The sequence below is a fragment of the Rattus norvegicus genome, chromosome 1, assembly GCF_021556685.1.
Source record: "Rattus norvegicus strain SHRSP/BbbUtx chromosome 1, alternate assembly SHRSP_T2T, whole genome shotgun sequence".
In the NCBI taxonomy this organism is placed as follows: Eukaryota; Metazoa; Chordata; class Mammalia; order Rodentia; family Muridae; genus Rattus; species Rattus norvegicus.
In genome coordinates this window covers 194,120,924-194,142,780 of record NC_141534.1, presented here as the reverse complement: position 1 = coordinate 194,142,780, position 21,857 = coordinate 194,120,924, and the positions used below count along the sequence as shown (strand labels likewise).

The 21,857-nt window shown below is 49.1% G+C and overlaps 2 protein-coding genes and 1 non-coding gene across 6 annotated transcripts; 2 read left to right on the top strand and 1 right to left on the bottom strand.

Annotated features, from left to right (window-relative positions):
* The first annotated feature begins 1,015 nt into the window (after positions 1–1,015).
* On the top strand, positions 1,016–1,205 carry Rnu2-62 (RNA, U2 small nuclear 62). The gene has a single exon (XR_015656124.1). It is a non-coding gene; the product is annotated as a U2 spliceosomal RNA (small nuclear RNA).
* Positions 1,206–5,265: 4,060 nt separating this feature from the next.
* On the top strand, positions 5,266–17,744 carry Il27 (interleukin 27). 4 transcript variants are annotated; one of them, XM_087577257.1, is made up of 7 exons: positions 5,266–5,343; positions 11,637–11,821; positions 11,909–12,001; positions 14,010–14,170; positions 14,255–14,353; positions 15,414–15,572; positions 17,225–17,744. In XM_087577257.1, the coding sequence occupies exons 3-7, from the start codon at positions 11,935–11,937 to the stop codon at positions 17,477–17,479; spliced, it is 741 nt and encodes a 246-aa protein (XP_087433383.1). In that variant the 5' UTR covers positions 5,266–5,343; positions 11,637–11,821; positions 11,909–11,934; the 3' UTR covers positions 17,480–17,744.
* Positions 17,645–21,832, bottom strand: Apobr (apolipoprotein B receptor). The gene is made up of 4 exons (NM_001395126.1): positions 21,741–21,832; positions 18,923–21,442; positions 18,572–18,837; positions 17,645–18,477 (listed from the first exon to the last, which is right to left on the bottom strand). The coding sequence occupies exons 1-4, from the start codon at positions 21,795–21,797 to the stop codon at positions 18,408–18,410; spliced, it is 2,913 nt and encodes a 970-aa protein (NP_001382055.1). The 5' UTR covers positions 21,798–21,832; the 3' UTR covers positions 17,645–18,407.
* Between the last annotated feature and the right edge of the window lie 25 nt (positions 21,833–21,857).

The following is a 21,857-nucleotide window of genomic DNA, read 5'->3' as shown; positions in this document are numbered from 1 at the left end:
TCCTCATACCTCGGCCTCCTGAGCACTGCAGGTATAAGTATGAGCCTCAGGAGCAGCTGGCCATTTAATTAAGGGATTCCTGTGGAGAACTTCCCCTGCCCAGGGCTCTCTAGCAGTAGTCCAGTCCATGACCTCTCGTACTCCACAGTGGCCCCCGCACTACTTACAGAGTTCTTACAAGCTTATCGGACTGTTTCTGCAAATATTCCTGTACTCTAAGGCAGGACAGAGAAACACAGAAACCATGGGGATAGAGGAAGGAAAGGGGGCCTCATTCCAGGGTCTGGTCAAAGCCTCCTGCCTGTCAAAAATCAAGTATTCTAACACAGTTAGCTGTGAATGCTGCTGGGATAGGACAATAGAAGGCTGACGCAATGGCTCAGTGGGTTAAAGTGCTTGAAGTGTTGCCTAACAACCTGAGGTCAGTCCCCAGAACCTATGTGATGTAAGGAGAGAACCAACTCCTGTAACTTGTCCTCTGATGGCTCCATGTGCCCCCTGATAAACAAACAAATAAACTAGGTTAATTAATTAATTAATTAATATGCCCAGACATTAGTTGGAATGATAGGATAGAGTTTGTTTGTTTTCAAAGTGCTGGGTCTCAAACCCAGAGCCTCAGAGATTCCGGGGAAAAGGGTCTATTACGTAGGCACATCCCATCCCTGATAGGAACAGATCTGGATCAGTATTAAACCATTGCAAATGAGTTCAGTACGACTTGACTCTGGTTTCTGCCGAGGAGAGTGAGGAGACTGGGAAGACAGGCGTGGTGAACTCAGCAGAAGTGAACATTACAAACCCTGGAAAGGAAGTATTGGTTCATGCGAAACCCACTGGGGTTTGGTTAAGTGGTGATGATGAAGTCACAGCCCTTCAAGGCTGGGAGACAGACTTCAGGTTGTAGCTGGAGCAAACAACATTGTTCTCATGTCCACACATGTTCACATGTCTCCTTATGTAGCTCCTTATGTAGCTTGTGATCATCTTGCTGGGTTTATAGGAATGTTAGTCTATTGCTTCTCGGCCTTTTGGCTAAGAGCAAGTGTAGTACCTGCTCTTATCAGTTTAATATCTGATCGTCCTCTATCCGAGGACAATATATTAAGTGGATTTTTGGAAGTAGGAGTTGGAATAGGATCTTGCCCTGTCCACTCCGCACATCGACCTAGTATTGCAGTACTTCTGGGAATGGTGCACCCCCTCAGGGGAAGAAAAAAAAGGAATATTAGTCTATGTACCTGACTATACTTGACTTCAACAAGTCAGACAGGCAGATAGACAGACAATACATATATGTGATGCGGGGGAGGGGGAGGGAGAAATGTGGCCTTTTGTTTTAAAGTCTTATATGGAGCCAAATGAACCTGGAACTGGTGGTCATCCTCCTGCCCCAACTTCCTGGGTGCTAGCACACCAGGTGGGTGCCTCCATGCTCAGCGACAGTAAATTCTTTGGGGTAACACTAAGGATCATAACCTGAGCTGTTAGAAACTTAGTGTCTGCTCAAATCTTTGTAAGTTTGGGTTCTAGTTTGTAAGTTTAGGAGAAAGGGCTCAGAGAGTAGAGTTTGGACACAGGTTTGGGACTTCTTTAGGCTGTCCGGGCTCTTCTTCCCAGTTCAGGTAAAAAGGTCAGAGGTCAGAGCCACCCCTCTCAGTGGCCCCACCCTCTCCATGAACTCCAGCTCTGTACTCTCTTTGTTCAGGACAGCTTATTTTAGGGTGTTTGTGCCCACATCTTCCCTTTGAAGGAAGTGAAAAGCCATATCTGAATGGCTTTGTGGCTTCTATTGGAGTTGGCAGGGCCTGCTCTATTCTCCTCCAGGAACAAGGGATCTTCTGGGCTCACCAGCAAGGATGGCATGAGCCCACTGAAGGCCTAACTACCCAGTCCTGAGGGACAAAACCAGTCTATCCACAAGACCTCCCACCCCCAGAGCAAGTGTGACCCAGGATGGTGGAGAAGGAACTCGATGTAACAGCCTGGTGGAGTCCCACTGTGCTGGGAGACATCAGAGCTTCCACACTGTCTCCTCTGCCCACACTGTGCTTCTCAGTTCCCTGTGTGCTCTGACTGCTGCTGGTCACGGTCATCATGAACACGTCTTCAGTGATGAGGAACACCACCACCTGTCACCACCCCGGCATGATTTTTTTTAAAGAATATCTTAAGGGGGGCTGGGGATTTAGCTCAGTGGTAGAGCGCTTACCTAGGAAGCGCAAGGCCCTGGGTTCGGTCCCCAGCTCCGAAAAAAGAACCAAAAAAAAAAAAAAAAGAATATCTTAAGGGACATAAGGGGCACCTGGAGGTAGTAATACACACCTTTAACCCTAGCACCGCGGAGGCAGAGGCAAGCGGCCAGCCTGGAATACAAAGTAAGTTCCAGAACAGAGAAACCCTGTCTTACGAAAACATACGTTGGCTAGGGGATTTGCCTGTGTGAGTGTCGGTCCCCAAGGAGGCCAGGACACAGCAGGGGTCCCCTGGATGAAGAGTTACAGATAGTTGTGTGCTACCTGACACAGGTGCTGGGAATCAAACTTGGGTCCTCTGTAAGAGCAGGACACCTTAACTATCCAACCATAGTGCGTATTCTGAGTTTGGTTTTGGCTTGGTTTTTCTTGATACAGTGTCTCTCTACATAGCCCTGGCTGTCCTAGAACTTCTCGTGTAGACCAGGCTGGCCTCAAACTCAGAGAGATCTGCTTGTCCCTGCTTCCTAAATGCTGGGATTAAAGGTGTGCTCCACTATTCCCAACTTGAATGTGTATTCTTGAGCAAATCAGTTTGGGGTTGATTCAGTCCAATTTCTTCTGCTCATGAATCTTAACCTCAGTGTCCTCACCTGTTGAATAGTTTGCTTTGGGGATTGCATGCGCTTATGCATGAAAAGCTGTTGGAACCACGTCTGGCATGTAGATAGATTCAGCATTGTGGTGTACATGCTCAGCACTCAGGAGACAGAGGCAGGCAGATCTCTGCAATCGTGGGCTCCCCTGGTCTATATAGTAAGTTACAGGCCAGCCAAGGCTGTTCCTAAATAGGAAGAAATTGTAACTTAGATACAAGGACAGGAGGGAGTTAAGTAGATGGGCGAAGGCTTCTTAAGGAAGAGTCCTAAGTGTCCCAGCAGTAGCTAACGATAGGGTTTGGGGATTCCACTGCTCAGTAGATCCCTAAGACACTCCTCTCATCTGTATCCTTTCTCCTTTTCATTGAGTGAGATTACAGGGTGGTTCTGGAGGTGACTCAGACAAAATCGTAATTAAAAAAGATAAAACATGGAACAGAAAGGTCTCATAAGGGGGCTAAAAGTCTTTTCCTATAAGTGGGCTTTCTTGTGAGATTCCTAGAAAACTGCAGACTTATAGCTGGGAACGGAGAAAAGCTGCAGGTGCTTAGGCCATAAAGCAGGATTCATTAATATCTTCACATTCATTTGAAATATCTCTATGTGAAAAAAATTTGTTTCTAAGTAGGCAATCTCCATAGCAAACATTGTTAACTCTATTGGAATTTTGAAAACATTAGACTTATTTTATGTGTACGAGTATTTTGTTTGTATGCATGTCTGTGCACCATGTGCATGGAGTACCCATGGCGGTCGGAAGTAGATTTCCTGATATACTAGAACTGGAGTTAGAGATGGCTGTGCATTATATGTGTACTGGGACTCGAACTCTGGTCCTCTGAAAGAGCAACAGCCACTGAGCCATCTCTCCAGCCCCACATATTGAAAGTCTTGACTCTCGGCTGGTGAGACAATTCAACCAGATTCCCAGTCTTTTCTATTACCATTTCTATTTCAGACCCAGATTGCTTGGATTCAAATTCCCATGCTACCACTTGTTAGCTCTGTGGTCTCAGGAACGTCTTTTCTCGGGAATATTAATATCCTCTTTCGAATAACGTGAACATGAATAAGAGCATAGGAATATTAGGAGGATTAAATGAGTGAATAGCTGAGGTGTGATATATATATGTGTGTGTGTGTGTGTGTGTGTGTGTGTGTGTGTGTGTGTGTGTATCATTGTCTGGGTAAGAAAGTTGCAGACTACCAAGGGTACGAAGTCAAATTAGAGTTTTTATTAAGGAGCAACAAACAAAAAGAGCTTGCTCTTGCCCTAAAGAACTCTTGACAGTAGGGGTTGGGGATTTAGCGACAGTAAAGCTCAGTAGTACAGAGATTTTTAACAACAAGCCTCACTGTAAGTTTAATTTTTTTCAAAGTTTAATGATGGTTCTTTTTTTTTTTTTTTCGGAGCTGGGGACCGAACCCAGGGCCTTGCGCTTCCTAGGCAAGCGCTCTGCCACTGAGCTAAATCCCCAGCCCCATGATGGTTCTTAAATGCTTTAACCTCTCTTCTGGCCCACCACCCACTAGAGGTAGTGGAAAAGAAAGGTTATTATGATATGGGGAGTGGACCTGTTTAGAAATCATTCTTTGAAGAAACTTCCATCTTCTTTGTCAGGAAATCAGCAGTTCAGTTCACAGGTCAGCAGCGGCAGTTCAGTCCACCAGCAATCACTTCATGGACGCACCAGCAGTCCTGGTCAGTAGAGCCAGCAGAGCAGCAGTGGTGGCGCGACCTAGCAGGGACAGCCAGACCTCAGCTGATTTACAGAGTCAGCAGGAGGTACCAGGATCTCCAGGAATGCCAAGAAGTTCTTTGCTGTGCCTCTCTCCACAAAGCAAAGATCAGCAAAGACTCAAAACTCGAGACCAAGAAGCGTTCAGCTATGCAAGCAAGCCAGGCCCCATCACTGTTGGTTGAGTCCCATTTATACTCCCTCCAAACATCACGTGCCCTTTCACGTGCTTGCTTTAGCAGAACATCCTTTCACCGTGTCTGCTTTAGCAAAACGTCCTTCTGCCTGTGACCGATTCAGGAAAACACTCCTTCATGTGATTGCCCCAGCAAAACACCATCCAACATAACCGACTTTCCAAAGAACCCTTAAGTTTCCACTTCAGCTCACAATTGCTATGTCAGGTGTAAGTCGGGGAAACCCTGGTAACATTTGTGTTGACTATAAGTTAGCAGATAGGTTATCTATCTGGGCCATGGTCAGGGTTGTGAAAAGTCCCGACTATGATGTGAATGTCTGGCCAAGGTGAACATGAAAATTGCCTGAGCAAACACAGCATGCAACCAGAGTGAGATCAGATGTCTTACTCACTGTTCTAGTGCTGGGAAGTGACACCATGACCAAGGCAGCTGTTACAAAGGAGAGCGTTTATATGGGGCTGGCTTATAGTTTGAGAGGGTTAGGCCATCATGATGATGACGGGGGCATGACAGGAACATGGTGACACTCATGGTGCTGGAGGAGTTATCTGTGAGTTACATCCTGATCCCGAGGGAGAAAGGGGCAGGGGTGGGGAGAGGGAGGAGGGGGGTACTGAGAGGGGGCCTGGACATAGGCTTTTGAACTCTTGAAGCCCACTCCAGTGACACATTTCCTCCAACAAAGCCACACCTCCTAATCCTTTTCAAATAGTGCCTCTCCCTGAAGACTACTCATTCAAGTATCTGATCTGTGGGGGCCATTCTGATTTAAACCATCACCATCACACAGAATTAGGAGTGATTACCTTGGTCACTTCATAAATATTTGACTACACTTAGCTACGATCTACTGTATTCACCATGAGCTTCACTAGGGTGACTAAGGCTGTGAATGTCGTTTAGTAGTAGACTGCTCGCTTTAGTAGTAGACTGCTCGCCCAGTGAAAGGGTCTGGATTCAATCTCTAGTCCACAAATAAAGCAAATAATAAGATTTAAAAAATTTTAAAAAAGGAGAGCAATGCCTGGGCCACACTTAATTGGTGTTCCATAAATGTGGATTGATATAACTACCATCTATCATCTGTCTCAGTCCTGGGGATCACATTCCAAGACATTATTTTGTATTCTTTATCCTTTTTGGATAAGTTAAGGGTAGTTGAGACAAGATCTTTTCTTGTAGCATAGGCTAGCTTCAGCCTGCCAGGTGCTGGGATAAGCATATGCACCCTTGTCGTCTCTATGTCTTTGTTTAAAAAGGAGTGGTGGACAAAAGGAAATGATCTGACCTGTCACCTGTATCCCAAAGGGCCTCTCACTCCTCCACTTCCTAGACAGCTGGCAGGTCTTGGCTTAATTATCAAATGGGTTGAACATTGCTAACTCAACTTCCCTGGTCTTGAAGGGGTGTGTGTGTGTGTGTGTGTGTGTGTGTGTGTGTGTGTGTGTGTGTGTGTGTGTGTGTGTGCAGATGCCAGAGAAGGGTTGTATGATTCCTTGGAGTTACAGGTGTTTATGAGCCACCTGATATGGTGGCTGGACTCCAAACATGAGTCCTCTGATAAAGCTTCAAGTATTCTCCAGCTCCCAAACCCATTGTTTTAAAAACTTTCTTTCTTTCTTCCTTTCTTTCTTTCTCTCTCTCTTTCTTTCTTTCTTTCTTTCTTTCTTTCTTTCTTTCTTTCTTTCTTTCTTCTTCCTTCCTTCCTTCCTTCCTTCCTTCCTTCCTTTCTTTCTTTCCTTCTTTCTTTCTTTTTAATTTTTTGAGACAGGTTTTCTCTGTGTAGCCCAACTGTCCTGGAATTCACTCTGTAGCCCAGGCTGGGCTCAGACTTAGGGATACGCCTGCCTCTGATGTTGGGATTAAAGGCGTGTACCGCAGCGTGTACCACCACCGCCCAGCTAAAAATCTTTTTCTTGCTTTTGTGTATGGATGAGTGTTTGGTTTGCAAGTGTTTCTGAGTGCCATGTGGATGCCTGATATCTGGCGGGAAGCCAGAAGAGGGCATAGGGAACTGGAGTTACAAACAGTGCAGTTGTGAGTGGCTGTGTGGGTGCTGAGAATCACACCTGGTCCCCTGGAAGAGCAGCAAATACTTTTAACCAATGAGCTGTCTCTTCCAGCCCCCACTGATCTATCTTGACAGATTCAATCTAGTCTTTTGAGTACCAACATGATGCCACCATGGGAAGTTCCACACTTGACCCTATGTAACTCCACAGAAAGCATGAAAGGATTGAAAATACAGAACGTTATTGCTTCTTGGCCTTGTGAGATCAATCTAAAGGATAGAGCATTACTTATGAGTGTGTGTAGAAGGCACTTAGGAAAACAATAAATGTATCTGGCGTTTGCCCCTTTCACAGGGGTCTCCTTGTGTAATAGCCTCTGTTCCTCTGGGAAAGAGGTGTCTGCTTGCTGAGCCCTCTCTCCAAGGGAAGAAAGGAAGACCAGAGAGTGATTTCCAAAGGTTTCCCAGCAAGTTGCAAGCTATGTGCCTCATCTGGCTCTCCTCTCAGATTAGCAACGATTGGTATTTCTTGCTGCTTCCTATGAGTCAGGCCTTGTAATACCCACTAATAGCTGAAGCCCAGTATGAACAAGGCCCCCTCTTAGTGCTTCACACTCAGTGGCGTGGCGAACCCCTCGGTCTGGCAGTTTGCATTCTCTGTCTCATACACGGATGGTACAGATGGGGAAGCTGACAGATAGGTCAGTAATGTGCTACCTCATGGCAGTGCTAACCTGCTTTATTCGTTCATTTGTTTCTGAGACACTCAGTATGTGTCTTTGGCTGTCCTGGAACTCGCTATGTATGCCTTCCATCCTGTGCCTAAACATAGTGTCTTTGAACCAACGACCTTGGAGGGCCAGAGGCAAAGCCTTCATTTTTCCCAGTAAAGGGGCTTTGTAAAGTTAGGTCTAGGAATGCAGGTCTGTTTAGGTACAGGACAGCAGGGTGATGGGGAGGGGTGTGGGAGCATTGGGGAGGACTGGACAGTGAAGTCCCCTGCTCGTTCTGTGAGTAGATACTGTTGGATTTCTCCCCATGGACTGAAAGTGTAGCTCAGCGGTAGAGTGAGAAAAAAAGAATCCTAGCTGGGCATAGTGTTATAGACCTAGAACTCCAGACCTTATGGTGGAAAGATCCAGACCAGCCTAGGCCATATAGCAAAATCCTATATTTAAAAAGGTGTGTGTGTGTACGTGTGTGTGTGTGTGTGTGTGTGTGTGTGTGTGTGTGCACGTGCATGTGGCATAGTGGCAAATGCCTTTAATATCAGCACTCAAAAGTTAGAGGCAGGTCACTGTGAGTTCTAGGCCAACTTGGTCTACATAGCAAGCCCCAGGCCAGTCATGGCTATGCAGTGAGACTCTGTCTGAGAGGGAGCTGGAGAGCTGGCTCAGCAGTTAAGGGAGCTTACTGATCTTTCAGAGGCTACGAGTTCAGTTCCCAGCACCTATGTAAGAGAGTGCAATTGCCTGTAACCCTAGTCCCAGGGGATCGAACACATTCAGTTTCTGTGAGTGCACAGAGATGAAGTGTATCCCGTTACAGCCTCATCTACTTCCTGTCAGAATGAGAGAGGGCTGTGCTGGCATCGGGGGCTCTCTAGCTGGGCTCAAAGCCTCCAGGTAAGGTTCAACTTCAGGCCTTCCTGCCTTCCCCACAGGCCATCTCTGTGGCACCATGGGACTAGTTCTGAGCTTTGGTGATGACATCACAGAACCTAGGGATTCCCCAGTAAAGCCCAAACTGGAAACACGGGAGGCTGAGTTCCATTCTCCATTCTGTTACTGCTCTCCACGTGCCTCCACTAAGACTTCTCTCCCAGTGGCTCCACTGAAGTCAGCAGCTGCTGACCCCAAGCTCAGGGTTCCCCCAAGCTCTGGAGAACCCACAGGGTGTGGGAAAGAACTAGAAACTTGGCAGGCAGTTCTTTCGATCTTGCTCTAGGTTTTCATTTCTTGTGTATTGCAGTGGCTGCTCTTGAAACTAGCTGTCAACTCACAGTGAGGAAACCAAGGTCCAAGACAGGCAAGTCACAGCCCAAGCTTCCTAGTTTCCATTTGTCACCTCTTACCACATCCCTTACATTTCCTGCTGGCTCCAGCCTAAGCCAGAGCTCTCAGGATACTGAGAGATCAAGTCAGAGGCTGCTCTGGGCTACATAATAAGACTGTGTCTGTTTATTTTTATTTTATTTTTCTTTAATTTTTATTTTTAGTATATATATATATATATAGATAGATAAGAAGAAGAGCAGGAGGAGGAGGAGGAGGAGGAGGAGGAGGAGGAGGAAGAGGAAGGTCTTATTATGTAGCAGACCAGACCTGCCTCCTAGGGATCTGCCTGCCTCTGTTCTGTTCCCAAGTGCCACCATGCCTGGGTTGAGGCCCCGTCTTGCAAAACATTGATGGATGGATGGATAGATAGATAGATAGATAGATAGATAGATAGATAGACAGACAGATAGGCAGACAGACAGATAGACACTCAGACAGGTGAAACTCAAAAATATAGCAGGGAGGGCTAGGCTAGCAAGGTGACTTAGTGAGTAAAGCATTTGTCATACAAACCTGAGTATCTGGATTGAATCCCTGGAACTCACATAAAGGTAAAAAAGATGGGGATTGGAGAGATGGCTCGGTGGTTAAGAGCACTGGCTGCTCCTCCAGAGGTCCTGAGTTCAATTCCCAGCAACCACATGGTGGCTCACAACCATCTGTGATAGGATCTGATGCCCTCTTCTGAAGACAGTGATAGTATACAAATAAATAGATCTTTTTTTAAAGATGAAAAAAAGATAACTGACTCCACAGAATTGTCCTCTGACTTCCACATGTGTGTCTTGACATACATTCTCTCTCTCTCTCTCTCTCTCTCTCTCTCTCTCTCTCTCTCTCTCACACACACACACACACACACACACACACACACGCACACACACACAATTAATCAGGAAAAAGGATGGAATTTGCAGAGACAAGTGGGAGAATTGTACTGAGTGAGTCATCTGAGGTGAGGCAGGAGGCAGGAATCTTTTGAAGACTAAACTCTTTAGTATCTGAGGAAAGGAAGAAGGAACATCGAGTGTAAAGGCCCTGAGGACCTGGGGTTCTAAAAGCAACAGAAGGGCTGGAGGGATGGCTCAGTGGTTAAGAGCTCTTCAAGAGGTCCTGGGTTCAAATCCCAGCAACCACATGGTGGCTCACAATCATCTGTGATAAGATCTGATGCCTCTTCTGGTGTGTCTGAAGACAGCTACAGTATGCTCATATACATACATACATACATACATACATACATACATACATACATACATACATACATACATTTAAAAAATAAAATAAAAGCAACAGAAGACCAGTGTGTCAGAAGTGTGTGCATGGGAGCAGAGCGAGCAAGCTGTAAGAACGTTGAAGGAGGGGGCTGGAGAGATGGCTCAGCGGTTAAGAACACCGACTGCTCTTCCAGAGATCCTGAGTTCAAATCCCAGCAACCACATGGTGGCTCACAACCATCTGTAAAGAGATCCGATGCCCTCTTCTGGTGTGTCTGAAGACAGCTACAGTGTACTTATATATAATAAATGAATAAATATTTTATATAAAAAAAAAACTTCGAAGGATAAGACTTGTGTGAGGAGGGGATAAGCCGTCCCCCAGGGAAACCAACAGCAGAGGGAATTGGTCCAGGGCTCAGCTACTCATAGGTGGAGCCACTTATGCAACCCTTCGGACAGCAGTGTAGTTTCTGAGTCCAGATGAAGTGAGGGTCCTCCTACTAAAGGTTGGTAGAAGTGATGAAGGCCAGAGTGACTGAGAGGGAAGGCCAAGGGTCCAGAAAGCTGTAATCAGCAGGTTCACTTGCAGAGGGACAGACAGTGGCAGTGGACAGAACTGAGGGAGTACCAAGGATTGAGTGCTTCATGATAAGGAGAGGAATGGCATGCAGAAGAGTAGGCTGACCTGTGTGCTTATCCCTGTCACACACACACACACACACACACACACACACACACACACACACACACACACGCGCGCGCGCGCATGCCCCGGTAGTCTGGCAGTGGGTGGAGGAGATGCTGCCACTGGAACTGATGCTGCAAACACCTGCCAGGCCTGGGATGTGCTGCTCCAGCTTCCCCTTCCTTCCCTGAAGCTCTCTGATAGCTTCCAGGATTTGATCTCTCCCTGGCACTGTGGCCCAAGGATCCTTAGGTGGGCAGTGCCTAGGCAGGGATGTGGAGGTGTGATACCCGAAGGGGAAACCCCCTTAGTTTCTATCTCGCAGCAGGAACCCAGTAGGGAAACCCCACAAGTCCCAAAAGGAAAGCAGGACTTTGGGGAAGAGCAAGAAACCCCCATGCTCTCTCCGAAGATGGGAAACCAAGGGTGTGATTGAGAGCAGGTTATGCTAAAAGGATCGCTGTGGTCAGGCCCCAGCCCTGTGAAGATCATACAGTCCTATGGTATTCATGGTGCTGAAGCACTGGGATTACTGTGGGTCGTGGCTGAGCCTTGACCTGACCTCATGCAACCCCAAGCTGGCCACAGGCTGAATCTCAATTCTAGTCATTGGTTGAGTGCTTATCCTAGAGTAAGCCTTCATCTTCCATAAATCATAGCTTCAGTCAGAGGCTGCACAGCTCTGTCTCTAATGAAGCTCGAAGCCCAACCCTGACCAGCCACAGCAGATGGTTCATTGATAGCTCTGGCCCCTAACACAGAGGGACCACATACACTGTCCCCATGCTAGGCACTGAGTTTAACCTTAGACTAAGTTCTACATAAGTTCATACGGACTGACCCCCTAATCCTATGTGACTCTGTCCATAGACTGAGCCATTGTCTGAATGAGGCTGATGAGAGCATGGCCTTGAGATAGGTCTCCTTCATCCATGGCACTTGGTTACAGACACCTGAATGCAGTTCTCAGTGCATCAAACCAGTTCCTGCCAGCCCCACACAGACTCATCCAGCACCATGGAACTACGACTTCCCGCACGCTCTTCAGCCATCTGGTAAACCAAATGAGGGTATGGATGAGTCACCTCCACTGAGTCCCCTCTTATGGGTAATTCCCTTACCTGGCCATCTGTCATTCACAGGACAATGGACTGCCAACGGCCCTTGGATGCTGGTGACAGTAAAGAAGCACAAGGAGGTTGGGTCTTTTGAGTCCCACCAGTGGACAGTACTAGGTGAGTGGACAGGGTCCCAGGGGTGGGGAGATGAAGGAAGGGCTGGACCTGGGTCTGGAGCTCGAATGGGCTGAAACCCCAGCTTCCTGCCACCCCCATGCTTCCCCCTCTGGGAAGGGAAATTACGTTTCCCCATTTTTAACCAGGGAAGACTTAGTGAGCACAAAGCTGAAAGTACAAGCAGGACAGAAAGTGAAACTGGGCACAGCCCCCAGTATAAGAGCCCCCTACCCAGGAGATGGCTGCACACAGAGGCTGGGCCCTGACATGGGCCAGGTGACAGGAGGCCTTGGCTGGCGTGAGTTGGAAGTGGGGACTGGGAGGTTTGGTGGAGCCTGGGAGAGGTTGGGAAAGTTTAACAGGTAGGGTTGGGGCAGAAAGCTGAAGGGTAATACTGGCCAAGCAGACAGACATGGCTAGCTGACCTTGGGAATGAGACTGGTGTATGTGGGCAGGGGTTAGAGCAGTGGAATTATGGTTTTGCCTAGGCTGGGCAAGTGATAGCACAACTTGTCTGGGATGTGTAAGGAGGACTGGACAGGCAATCTGGCCAGGAGCAGGACTAAGCAGACAACTGAAGAGTGTAGAAGGAAAAGGCTGAGAACCAAGGACAGACCGAGGAACGGCACAGAGGAGCCAGGACAAGTGATGACTGGGACCAAGGGGGCAACTGCTCTTGGTAAAGGCTCTAACCTAAAACTTAGAAGGTTGCTCTGTCTGCAGCTGGTAGTTGAAGGACTAGGAACAGAGTTGTAGGAAAAGGCGAAGTGGTAGGGCTGGGGAGGCTGAAGAGCTGGAGGATGGGGCAGGAGTTTCTACAAAGGGGTCTTGGAGGGTCCAGAACTTAGAGAGGTGGTAAGTGGGCATGAGCTGGCACACCAAGGCCTAAGGGTACATGACCTGTCCCCATCCTAGAGCTAGGAAGAACTCTATTTAGTCTCCAGGATACTGGGGAGTCAGGATGGCTCTCAAGCCATGAAACCTGAATGCCTGAGATCTCAATCACTGCCTGCTTCCGAAAGCCCATGGGGAAAATGGGTGGCCCTCGAAGCTTCATTAACCTCTCCTGAGGGCACTTTGGGAAGGGCTATGAATGGATAGGGAAGGGACCTGGAGAGGAGCAAGGGTGGGGAGAGACTTGGGGATGGTTTTGGTTTGGGTTTCAGGGGGAATTGTGTAACTCCTGCTTGAGAAACCACTGAAGATTGCCCTCTTTCCAGAGCCCCCACCTCATAGCCTTGCTCCCCTCTCACCATGAAATGCAGGGCTTGAAGTCCCCTGAAAAGTCAGATAGCCTGACTCTCGCTCCACAGTTGGAAGCCTGGGACACAAAAATAAGAGGTGACCTGTTCAAGGCAGGACCAGGAAACTAGCCTCCCCACTCCATCAGTGTCACCCACACCACATGTCCCTTCCAGCACCATACTGCTGATTTACCTAGAAGGGCTCAGTGCACAGTAGCGTGTCTTCCATATAAGTCCCTAGAATAGAACCTCTGGCTTTGCCAGGTCTCCCCTAGGTCTCTAAGTCTATTCAAAGCATCAGAGCTGCCTGGGCGAACCTAAGGAATCCATGGCAGAACACAGCGTTGCCACTTCTGGGGCAGGTGGGTTCTTCCTCTGGGTTCCTGGGCAAAGTGTACTGGCCTGTGTTTAGATGAATCTGGAATCCAGCCCTGCCTCCCCAACCTCTCACTGACTAACTGTGGCTAGTCGCTTTACCCAGTCCCAAGGTCTAGGGCACATACATGCAGTTATGTAGGCTGGGCACTGGAAAAGGCAATTGACCAAGGGAACTAGTTGGAGTGTGTGTATTAAGATCCTGCCTTTAGTGGTCTTACAACAGCATGAAGAGACGACACAGGGTAGCTTCTGTGGTCCAAAGGATGATTCTGAGGGGGGCAGCTTGAAGATGCCAGTCAAAGAGACTCAGTGCTTGTATAGCCTGGTTTCTTCCTTCTCCAGGATTCTCCAGCTTTTTATCTTGTCCTCTTTCCTCCTCTCTCCAGGGCTCAGCCTGTTGCTGCTACCTTTGCTTATGGTACAAACTGGTTCCTGGGGGTTCCCAGCAGACCCCCTGAGCCTTCAAGAGCTGCGCAGGGAATTCACAGTCAGCCTGTACCTTGCCAGGAAACTGCTCTCTGAGGTTCAGGGCTATGTCCACAGTTTTGTGAGTCTCCTTAGTGTAATTGGGTCTGGAGGTGAGGACACCCCCAAGTCCCACTGGCCCTCACTAACAGAACTTACCCTTCAGGCTGAATCTCGCTTGCCAGGAGTGAACCTGGACCTCCTGCCCGTGGGACACCATCTCCCCAATGTTTCCCTGACCTTCCAGGCATGGCGTCACCTCTCTGTGAGTGAAGGGCAGGGGCTGGGGAGACTGGCTATAAAGTGTGGTGTATGAACAAGTGTTTGAGCGGATGTAGATATGAGGATTTGTATGGCTAATATGACTCTGCATATAAAGGTGAAGCTGGAAGCTGAGGATAGTGGGACACATCTTTAATATCAATAGTTGGCAGAGACTAGAATTGGAGAAAGATAGAGAAGAGGGAGCATGCTGGGATTTGAAAACGGGAACCAAAAGATGGTGAGAATGACACTGGGTGGGGAAAGAGGTGGGGTTGGGAATGGAGGTAACTGTGGAAAAGAGATGGGCTAGGATGGGAGTGGGGTCAAGTTAGAGAAAAGAAAGAGTTGTGGATATGGCTGAAAATTGAGTTGGAGACAGAAGAAGGAAGTGCAGTGGACAAACAGTGAAGCTGAGCCTGTGGAGGGAGGTGGATTTGGGTTAAAAATAAGAATGAGGACTAGAGAGATGGCTCAGCAGTTAAGAGCACTGACCACTCTGCCAGGAGTTGTGAGTTCAATTCCCAGCAACTACACAGTGGCTTACAACCATCTGTAATGGAATCTGATGCCTTTCTCTGGTGTGTCTGAAGACACCTTCTGTGTATGTGTGTATATATAGCCTCCAAGGAGGCTAGTGATATGGCTCAGTAGAGAAAGGCTCTTGCTGCCAAGGCTAACGACCTGAGTTCAATCCCTGGGACCCACATGATAGAAGTGGAGAACCAATTTCAGTAAGTTGTCCCAGGTGCACAGGCATGTGCACGGGTACACAAACACGTGCTATAAATAGATATAATACTTTTTTTTTTTGAGACAGGGTATCACTATTTGCCCTGGCTGTCCTGGAACTCACTAAGTTGACCAGGCTGACCGCTGACTTACAGAGGTCCACCTATATCTGCCTGTTGAGTGCTAGGATTAGATGTGTGTGCTAAAAAAAATTTTAAAACATAAACTTGTGGATGAAATGGGAGCTAGAATCAAAAAGAGACCCACAGAGAGATGGTGCTCAGTTCTGTGTTCTCCGGCTGTCTCTTGACCATTCCCCTTCTCTTCAATAGGACTCTGACAGACTCTGCTTCCTCGCTACCACACTTCGACCCTTCCCTGCTCTGCTGGGAGGGCTGGAGACCCAGAGGACCTGGACCAGCTCAGAGAGGGAGCAGCTGTGGGCAATGAGGCTGGATCTCCGGGACCTGCACAGGCACCTCCGCTTCCAGGTAGAGTGCGTACTGTACACTTGACCCCAAGCAAATTGAGCTCACTGGCTCTCTCTTGACATACTTCTGGGAATCAGGTTGAAGAAGCCTAGTGAGACACTTCAGCTTCTGGGAGTGAGTTGCCGCCCTAGCCTGGCTCTGCCCAAAAGTCTCCGCCCGCTCTGGAGGACTGGAGTCCAGTGAAAGAAGAGCCATGGGGACAAGGACAGCCCCTGTTATCATCAGGCCCAGTATCTGCTCTCTTCTCCCTCCAGTTCCAACTTCACTCAGATTCTCTGAGGCAGTTCAAAGGGCAATAGAAATTTTACTTTAGTAAAAAGAAAATTGAAAATGCAAGACAGGAAGTAACTATGTCACCCCTGGGATCCTGAAAATTCCTTAATAGCAGAGAATTTCCTGACCAATGATCCCCAGAGCAAAGCAATCCCACTCAGTTTGCAGCATCTTGCTCTACCACAACCACTTTTTTAGATAGATAGACAGACAGACAGACAGACAAAAGGTAAGAGGGCTGGAGAAAAGGTGCTGTAGTTAATGGCACTGACTGCTCTTCCCAAGGACCTGGGTCCAATTCACAGTATCTAGGTGTCAGCTCGCGACTGTCTGTAACTCCAATTCTAGGGGATCTGATGCCTTGGCACTTGGTAAGTGGTGCGCATACATGCAGGCAAAACACCCATACACATAAAATAAATTTAAAAGTTTTTTTTTCTTTTCTTTTTTTCGGAGCTGGGGACCGAACCCAGGGCCTTGTGCTTGCTAGGCAAGTGCTCTACCACTGAGCTAAATCCCCAACCCCAAAAGTTTTTTTAATTAAAACTAATATGCCAAGTGTGGTGATACATTCCTGTAGTCTTAAACACTTGGCAGGCTGAGGCAGGAGAATTGTGAATTCAAGTTCGTGCTGTGACCTACATAGGAAGACTCTGTAAAATAAACAAGCACAAGAAACATAGAGCTGGAGAGATGGCAACAGCAGTTAAGAGCACTTGCTGTTCTTGCAGAGGATAATGCTAACGAACACCCAGCATCCTCTCTGGCCTCCAAGAACATCAGTCATTCAGGCAGTGAACATCTATACATACATTCAGGCAAAATGCTCATATATACAAAATAAAATAAATAAATCATATGTATATATATGAGAGATAGTTAAGGGCACGGTTTCTCTTGCAGAAGACCCTAGTTTGAGTCCCAGCACCACATTGTGACTCATAACCGTCCTTAACTCCAGTTCCAGGGGACCTGATATCTTGTCTCACCTCCTTAAGCCCTGAACACATGTGGTACACAGAACACATGTGGTACACATCCATACACATAAAATTAAATAAATAATAGAAATGTTAATGGGGAAAGGAATAAAATTCAGGATTTAAATAAAGATATGTCTGGATGAGATGGAGACTTTGAACTGGTAAGTCTGAGGCAGAGTCTCCACAGAGCAATCACAGATGTCTTTGGAAGTGATGGGCAACAGAAGGAATAAAGACTCTCTCGGGTTCTTTTTTTTTTTTTTTCCCCTGGAGCTGGGGACCGAACCCAGGGCCTTGCGCTTCCTAGGCAAGCGCTCTACCACTGAGCTAAATCCCCAACCCCCTCTCTCGGGTTCTTGATGTGGCACTGTGAAACCCATGGTTCCTTCCTCACAGGTGCTGGCTGTAGGCTTCAGCTGTTCAGAGGAGGAAAAGGAAGAGGAAGAAGAGGACGAGGAGGAGGAGGAAGGGAAGGAGCTGCTCCTAGGGGCTCTGGGTGGCCCCAACCAGGTGTCATCCCAAGTGTCCTGGCCCCAGCTGCTCTATGCTTACCAGCTCCTACATTCCCTGGAGCTTGTCCTATCTCGGGCTGTTCGGGACCTGCTGCTGTTGTCCTTGCCCAGGCGTCCAGACTCAGCTTGTGATCCCTAACACCTAGCTTCAGGCCCTATGTGACTTCGGCTGCCTTCCCTCACCCACTAAGACTCTAAGGCTGGAGTCTGCCCAACCATGCTGGACAGTCTCTAGCTCATTTGCGTTAGACCAGGCGGGGCTTCACTAGTTCCCAGCCCTGACCCAATCATTACCAGATATTTATTTCTTGGATATTTATTTATTTTTAGGAAATGGTTTATTTATTGTTTCGTCCTTGAGTTGGGCCACCATGCTGGGAGCCTAATAAAGCTGTCCAGCCCAGTTTGTGTTTCCACGTGTTTTCACAGGAAGGCCTGACACCCAAAGATCAGAACAGCTTGGGAAGGAGTCAGGGAGGAGGGGAAGCTTCCTGCCACTCAGAGCCCCTTTCTACTCCTACATTCTTGGAGTTCCTGGGCAACGTTCCCCAACTCTGGCGTGGAGGTTAGCATAGTGACCTGCAGAGTTGTGATACTGAGCTGTCATTTTTGGAAACTCAAAGCAACTGGTCTGTTGTCCGTGGCCATTGACTCGAAGCAGTGTCCCTCTTTCCTTTGGGCTGGCTTGCACCCCAGAGGTGTGCTATCTTACACAGCTCTCTGTGGGGTTCCACCATGATGGGTAATTGGGGGCAGGTGATCATACAGGGGAAATTTAGGGGAAAATGGTCTCCCAAACCCTGTCTTCCAGGTAGTCTTCCGAGTAGATGAGACAGATGGGAAGGGTGACCAGGAAAGGAACCATGATAGATGCTGGTGGAGCAGGTCCCCACTCATTTAATCAGACTCCTTGCATTCAAGGTCTTCATAAATAATCTGGTTTAGCTGAAGTCCAGAAAGTTAAAAAGATAGGTTTCTGTGGCTGAAGGAGTCAAGAGTAACCAGGGTCCAGAAGAGCCTTCAGACCCTCTCTTAAGAGGCCTCTCTCACTAGGACTCTAGGTCCTGTCACTGTGGCTTTGGCTGGCTCAGTCGGGCTTGCAGCTCCTGCATCATGCCAGGATGAGCGAAGCCAAACCTGTGGAAGGAACAGACCCATGGGAGCTGTGGGAGCTGGACCCCAGGTTCCCGCAGCCTCCTCACCATCCCAAGCACGGCGCCCCGGTGCCTACCCTTGTCCCAGCACTTTTCTTCTGACTGGCACTGGAGTCCCCTCGGGCTTTGTGGCACTTAGCTCTGGAGTTTCCTCTAGCCGAGGAGGGGACTGCTCAGGAAATGGCAGCTCTTCCTGGGGTTGGGGACTGGGAGGGTCCCACTGTGGCTCAGGAACAGAGATTCGTCGGAAAGAAGGCCTTGAGCGCCGCCGTGAGGAACTTCGTGAGAGGAGCACACGACTCCGAGGGACAGAGACATCCAGGCGGGACCCAGGGAGCGGGGCCTGCAGGGCAAGGGACACAGAGGACTGTGGAGAACTGACTTCCAGATTCTGCTTGTCCCTCTTGGGGCCCTGCTGAAGCCCTCACCTCGTTCCAGTTGCTGTGAACGTCCCCTGGGGCGCCTGCTGTGGCCTCAGCTGATTCTGAGGGGCCAGGCATAGCTACTGTGGGGATTTGGAGTGTCTGCTGCCCCTCCTGGCCTGAAGAGTCGTCCAGACCTGGATAGGTCTCCTGGATCTCTGTCCTCTGTGCTCCGATCCTGGCGTCCTCCTCCTCTTGTAGCTTTTGGATCTCTCCCTCTGAGATGTGGCCCTTCGGCTCTCGGGACTGCCCTCCCCCAGCCTCTTCTTTCAACAGTATCTGATCTCTTAGGAGCTGCTCAGTCTCCATGGTGGTTTTGGACCCCTCTGCTCTCTCTGCCTGGGAACCTAAAGTCACACCATCTGCCCCCCTTATTCCTTCTGCCATTACAGATGTCTCCATCTGTACCTGCTCCCCCTCTCCCATCCCATCCGTTTCTTGGGTGTCATAGCCAGACACCTTCTCCTCTGCTGAGTCCTCCAAACCAACTTCCTGTCCACTTTGCTTCTCCGTAGCCTCCTCCAGCTCTGTGTCTCTCCCAGCCTCCTCTCTGCCCTCGGAATACCAGGCTTTTCCGAGCTCCATGTCTGGAGCCAACCCACCTTCCCATCTTGGCCCTTCCTCGGCGTCCACAGTCCTGGTACCCACAATAATCTCATCAGCCAAGTAACCGGTCTGTGTATCTTCCCTGTCTTGCAGGCTTGGAGCCACCTCCTCCAGCCTCCTCTCCCTGCAAGCTCCGTCTGCCTCCCAAGGCACTACAGCCTCCTCCTCCTCAGCAGCCTCGTTTTCTGTGGGCTTGGATTCCTCCACTGACGGTCCTGTCCCTGCCTCTGTTCCTTGGCTTCCCTCCAGCTCAGGGTTAAATGCTATGCAGGTCAGTTCCTCCTCTCCTCCTGACCCAAAGACCTCTGACCATTGGGCCTCCTGGCCTCCTTCAGCCTGGACCTCCACAGTCTGCTCGGTTGCAGACTGGTCCTTGCCTGCTTCAGCATGTGTTTTTACCTCCTGGCTATTTCTGCTGTCCTCATCCTTGTTCAAGTTTCCCCAGGCTTCTAGCTCAGGATCTGCAAACTCCACACACCTAGGATATTCCTTCAAGCTTAGCAACCCCTCTGGGCTCAGGTCTGGAGCTCTACTGGTCTCTTCCTGACCCTCCTGTCCTTCCTCGTGTTGTTTAGTCAAGGTCTGGGAACATCTCATCAGCTCAAGCTCCTGTCCTTCAGCGACCTTTACTCTCGATTCCTCTGGTGTCATCTGAACTGCTTCACTCTTCTCTCCCACAAACAACTCCTCAGTCTTGGCTCCTGGAGAGTCTTCCCTGTCAGGTTCATCTTTAACCCCCGTGTCTGAGACTAGTATAGCCTCTGTGGCCCAGTGGCTCCTTTTCTCCCTGGAGGATTCTTTTGCTTGCACCTCCTCTTCCAGACTCACTCCATTATCCCTGGTGGCTAAGTCTTGCCTCTCCTCATCCTCAAAGCTGTCCCCTGTCTCCTGGTCGCCCACAGCCCCGCTTCTGGCTATCTGGCCTTCAGTCATCTCTCCGGTTCTCTCGGCCTCCCAGGTCTGGATCAGAAGCCTAGCTTCAGCCTCTCTCTTCTCGTCAACCTCATCCTGCTGGTCTCCCTTGCCAGCCTCTTCTAGGACCCAGACTCTCCCAGTAGCTTCTGGGATGTTGTCTCCTGGGTCTGACCCATATTCTGCTTCCTGAATTCCTAGGTTATCAGCCTCCTCCCTACCTGAGACTGTCCAGGCCTCTCTACTCAACATGGCCCAGTCCTCAGACTCTGCCCCTGGGCATTGTGTCCCCTGTGCCCTTGCACTTTGGCCATTCCTAGTTGGAACCATCCTCTCTTCTTCCTTGTCAGCCCCTTTGGCACCAAACCACTCGACTTCTGCAACTACGTCTTTGGCCACACAGTCTATCTCTTTGCGGTCATCTGTCACATTCTGCCCCTCAGTGCCAGCACTCTCCTCAGGCTTGCTGTGCCAGGTTGGCTGTGACTCCACCCCTCTGGCCATCCCTGGCTCTGTTGCTTTGACCACCTCTGCTTTGACCACCTCCTCTTCTTCCTTCTGTTTACAGGTTCTCAGCAGCTCCCCATTGCTCGCTTCCTCCTCACCATGCTCCCAGAGCTCCTGGGCTATATCACTGCTCCTGTCTCTGAGAGTTCCACGCTCTGCCTCAGGCTTCAACGAGACACTTGGCTCCTGGCCCCTGGCGCCCTCAGCTGCCTTCCTGGACCCAGTGTCCTGCCTTTCTGCTCGGGGCCTTGTGGAACTATCTGCTCTCCACTCCCAGGTCTGTTCACCAGCTAAACTTCCTTCTTGGCATCTTATGGACTCTTCAGGTGCTCCTACCCTCTCACTCTGGCCACTTCTAAGTCCATCCAGTACCTCCTGGGTTTCCTCCCCTACAACCTTCCCTTCAGTCACCTCCCCCAGTTCCTCAGCTGCCTGTGGCTGCCTCTCTACGGTGGGGACTGTGTCTCCAATGAGGTAGGACACAAAAGCACTGAAGGAATCCTAGAAGAGAAGAAAGGAGAGTGAAGGCACCCAGGGGAGGTCTACCCACTTCCCTAGGAATACTACTATGTCAACAAAGCCCAGGTAAGAAATCAGGGATCTGAAAGGACTAAGACAGGGCCTAACTTAAGTACATGGGTGAGCTTGTGGAGGTGGGAGATTGAAACCCAGGAAAGACTGGGCTACGAGTCTGGCTAACTGTAGGAAAGGGAGCTCATCTTGAGGAAAGCTCTAAGGGAGGAGGAAAGGTGAGACAAGGAACGGGTGGAAGTTTCTGGTATCTCTCTGCCCCTCTCACCAGTGCTCCCCTCAAAGCCTGATGTAGCCCAGGGAGACGAAGCCGGAGAAAATCCATCCTGCAGGTCTCTGTGGGTCCAGAAAGCTCACAATGACCATCCGTCCCCACCCACGAATG

Excerpts from the sequence above, each read along its gene's own strand:
- Apobr (NM_001395126.1), bottom strand. The coding sequence starts at position 21,797 with ATGGATTTTCTCCGGCTTCGTCTCCCTGGGCTACATCAGGCTTTGAGG. Across the intron at positions 21,443-21,740 it reads AGGCTTTGAGGGGAGCACTG|GATTCCTTCAGTGCTTTTGT; the intron begins GTGAGAGGGGCA and ends CTTCTCTTCTAG. Across the intron at positions 18,478-18,571 it reads AGAAAAGTGCTGGGACAAGG|GTTTGGCTTCGCTCATCCTG; the intron begins GTAGGCACCGGG and ends TTCCTTCCACAG.
- Il27 (XM_087577254.1), top strand. The coding sequence starts at position 12,521 with ATGTGTAAGGAGGACTGGACAGGCAATCTGGCCAGGAGCAGGACTAAG. Across the intron at positions 12,681-14,009 it reads CAAGGGGGCAACTGCTCTTG|GGCTCAGCCTGTTGCTGCTA; the intron begins GTAAAGGCTCTA and ends TCCTCTCTCCAG. Across the intron at positions 15,573-17,224 it reads ACAGGCACCTCCGCTTCCAG|GTGCTGGCTGTAGGCTTCAG; the intron begins GTAGAGTGCGTA and ends CCTTCCTCACAG.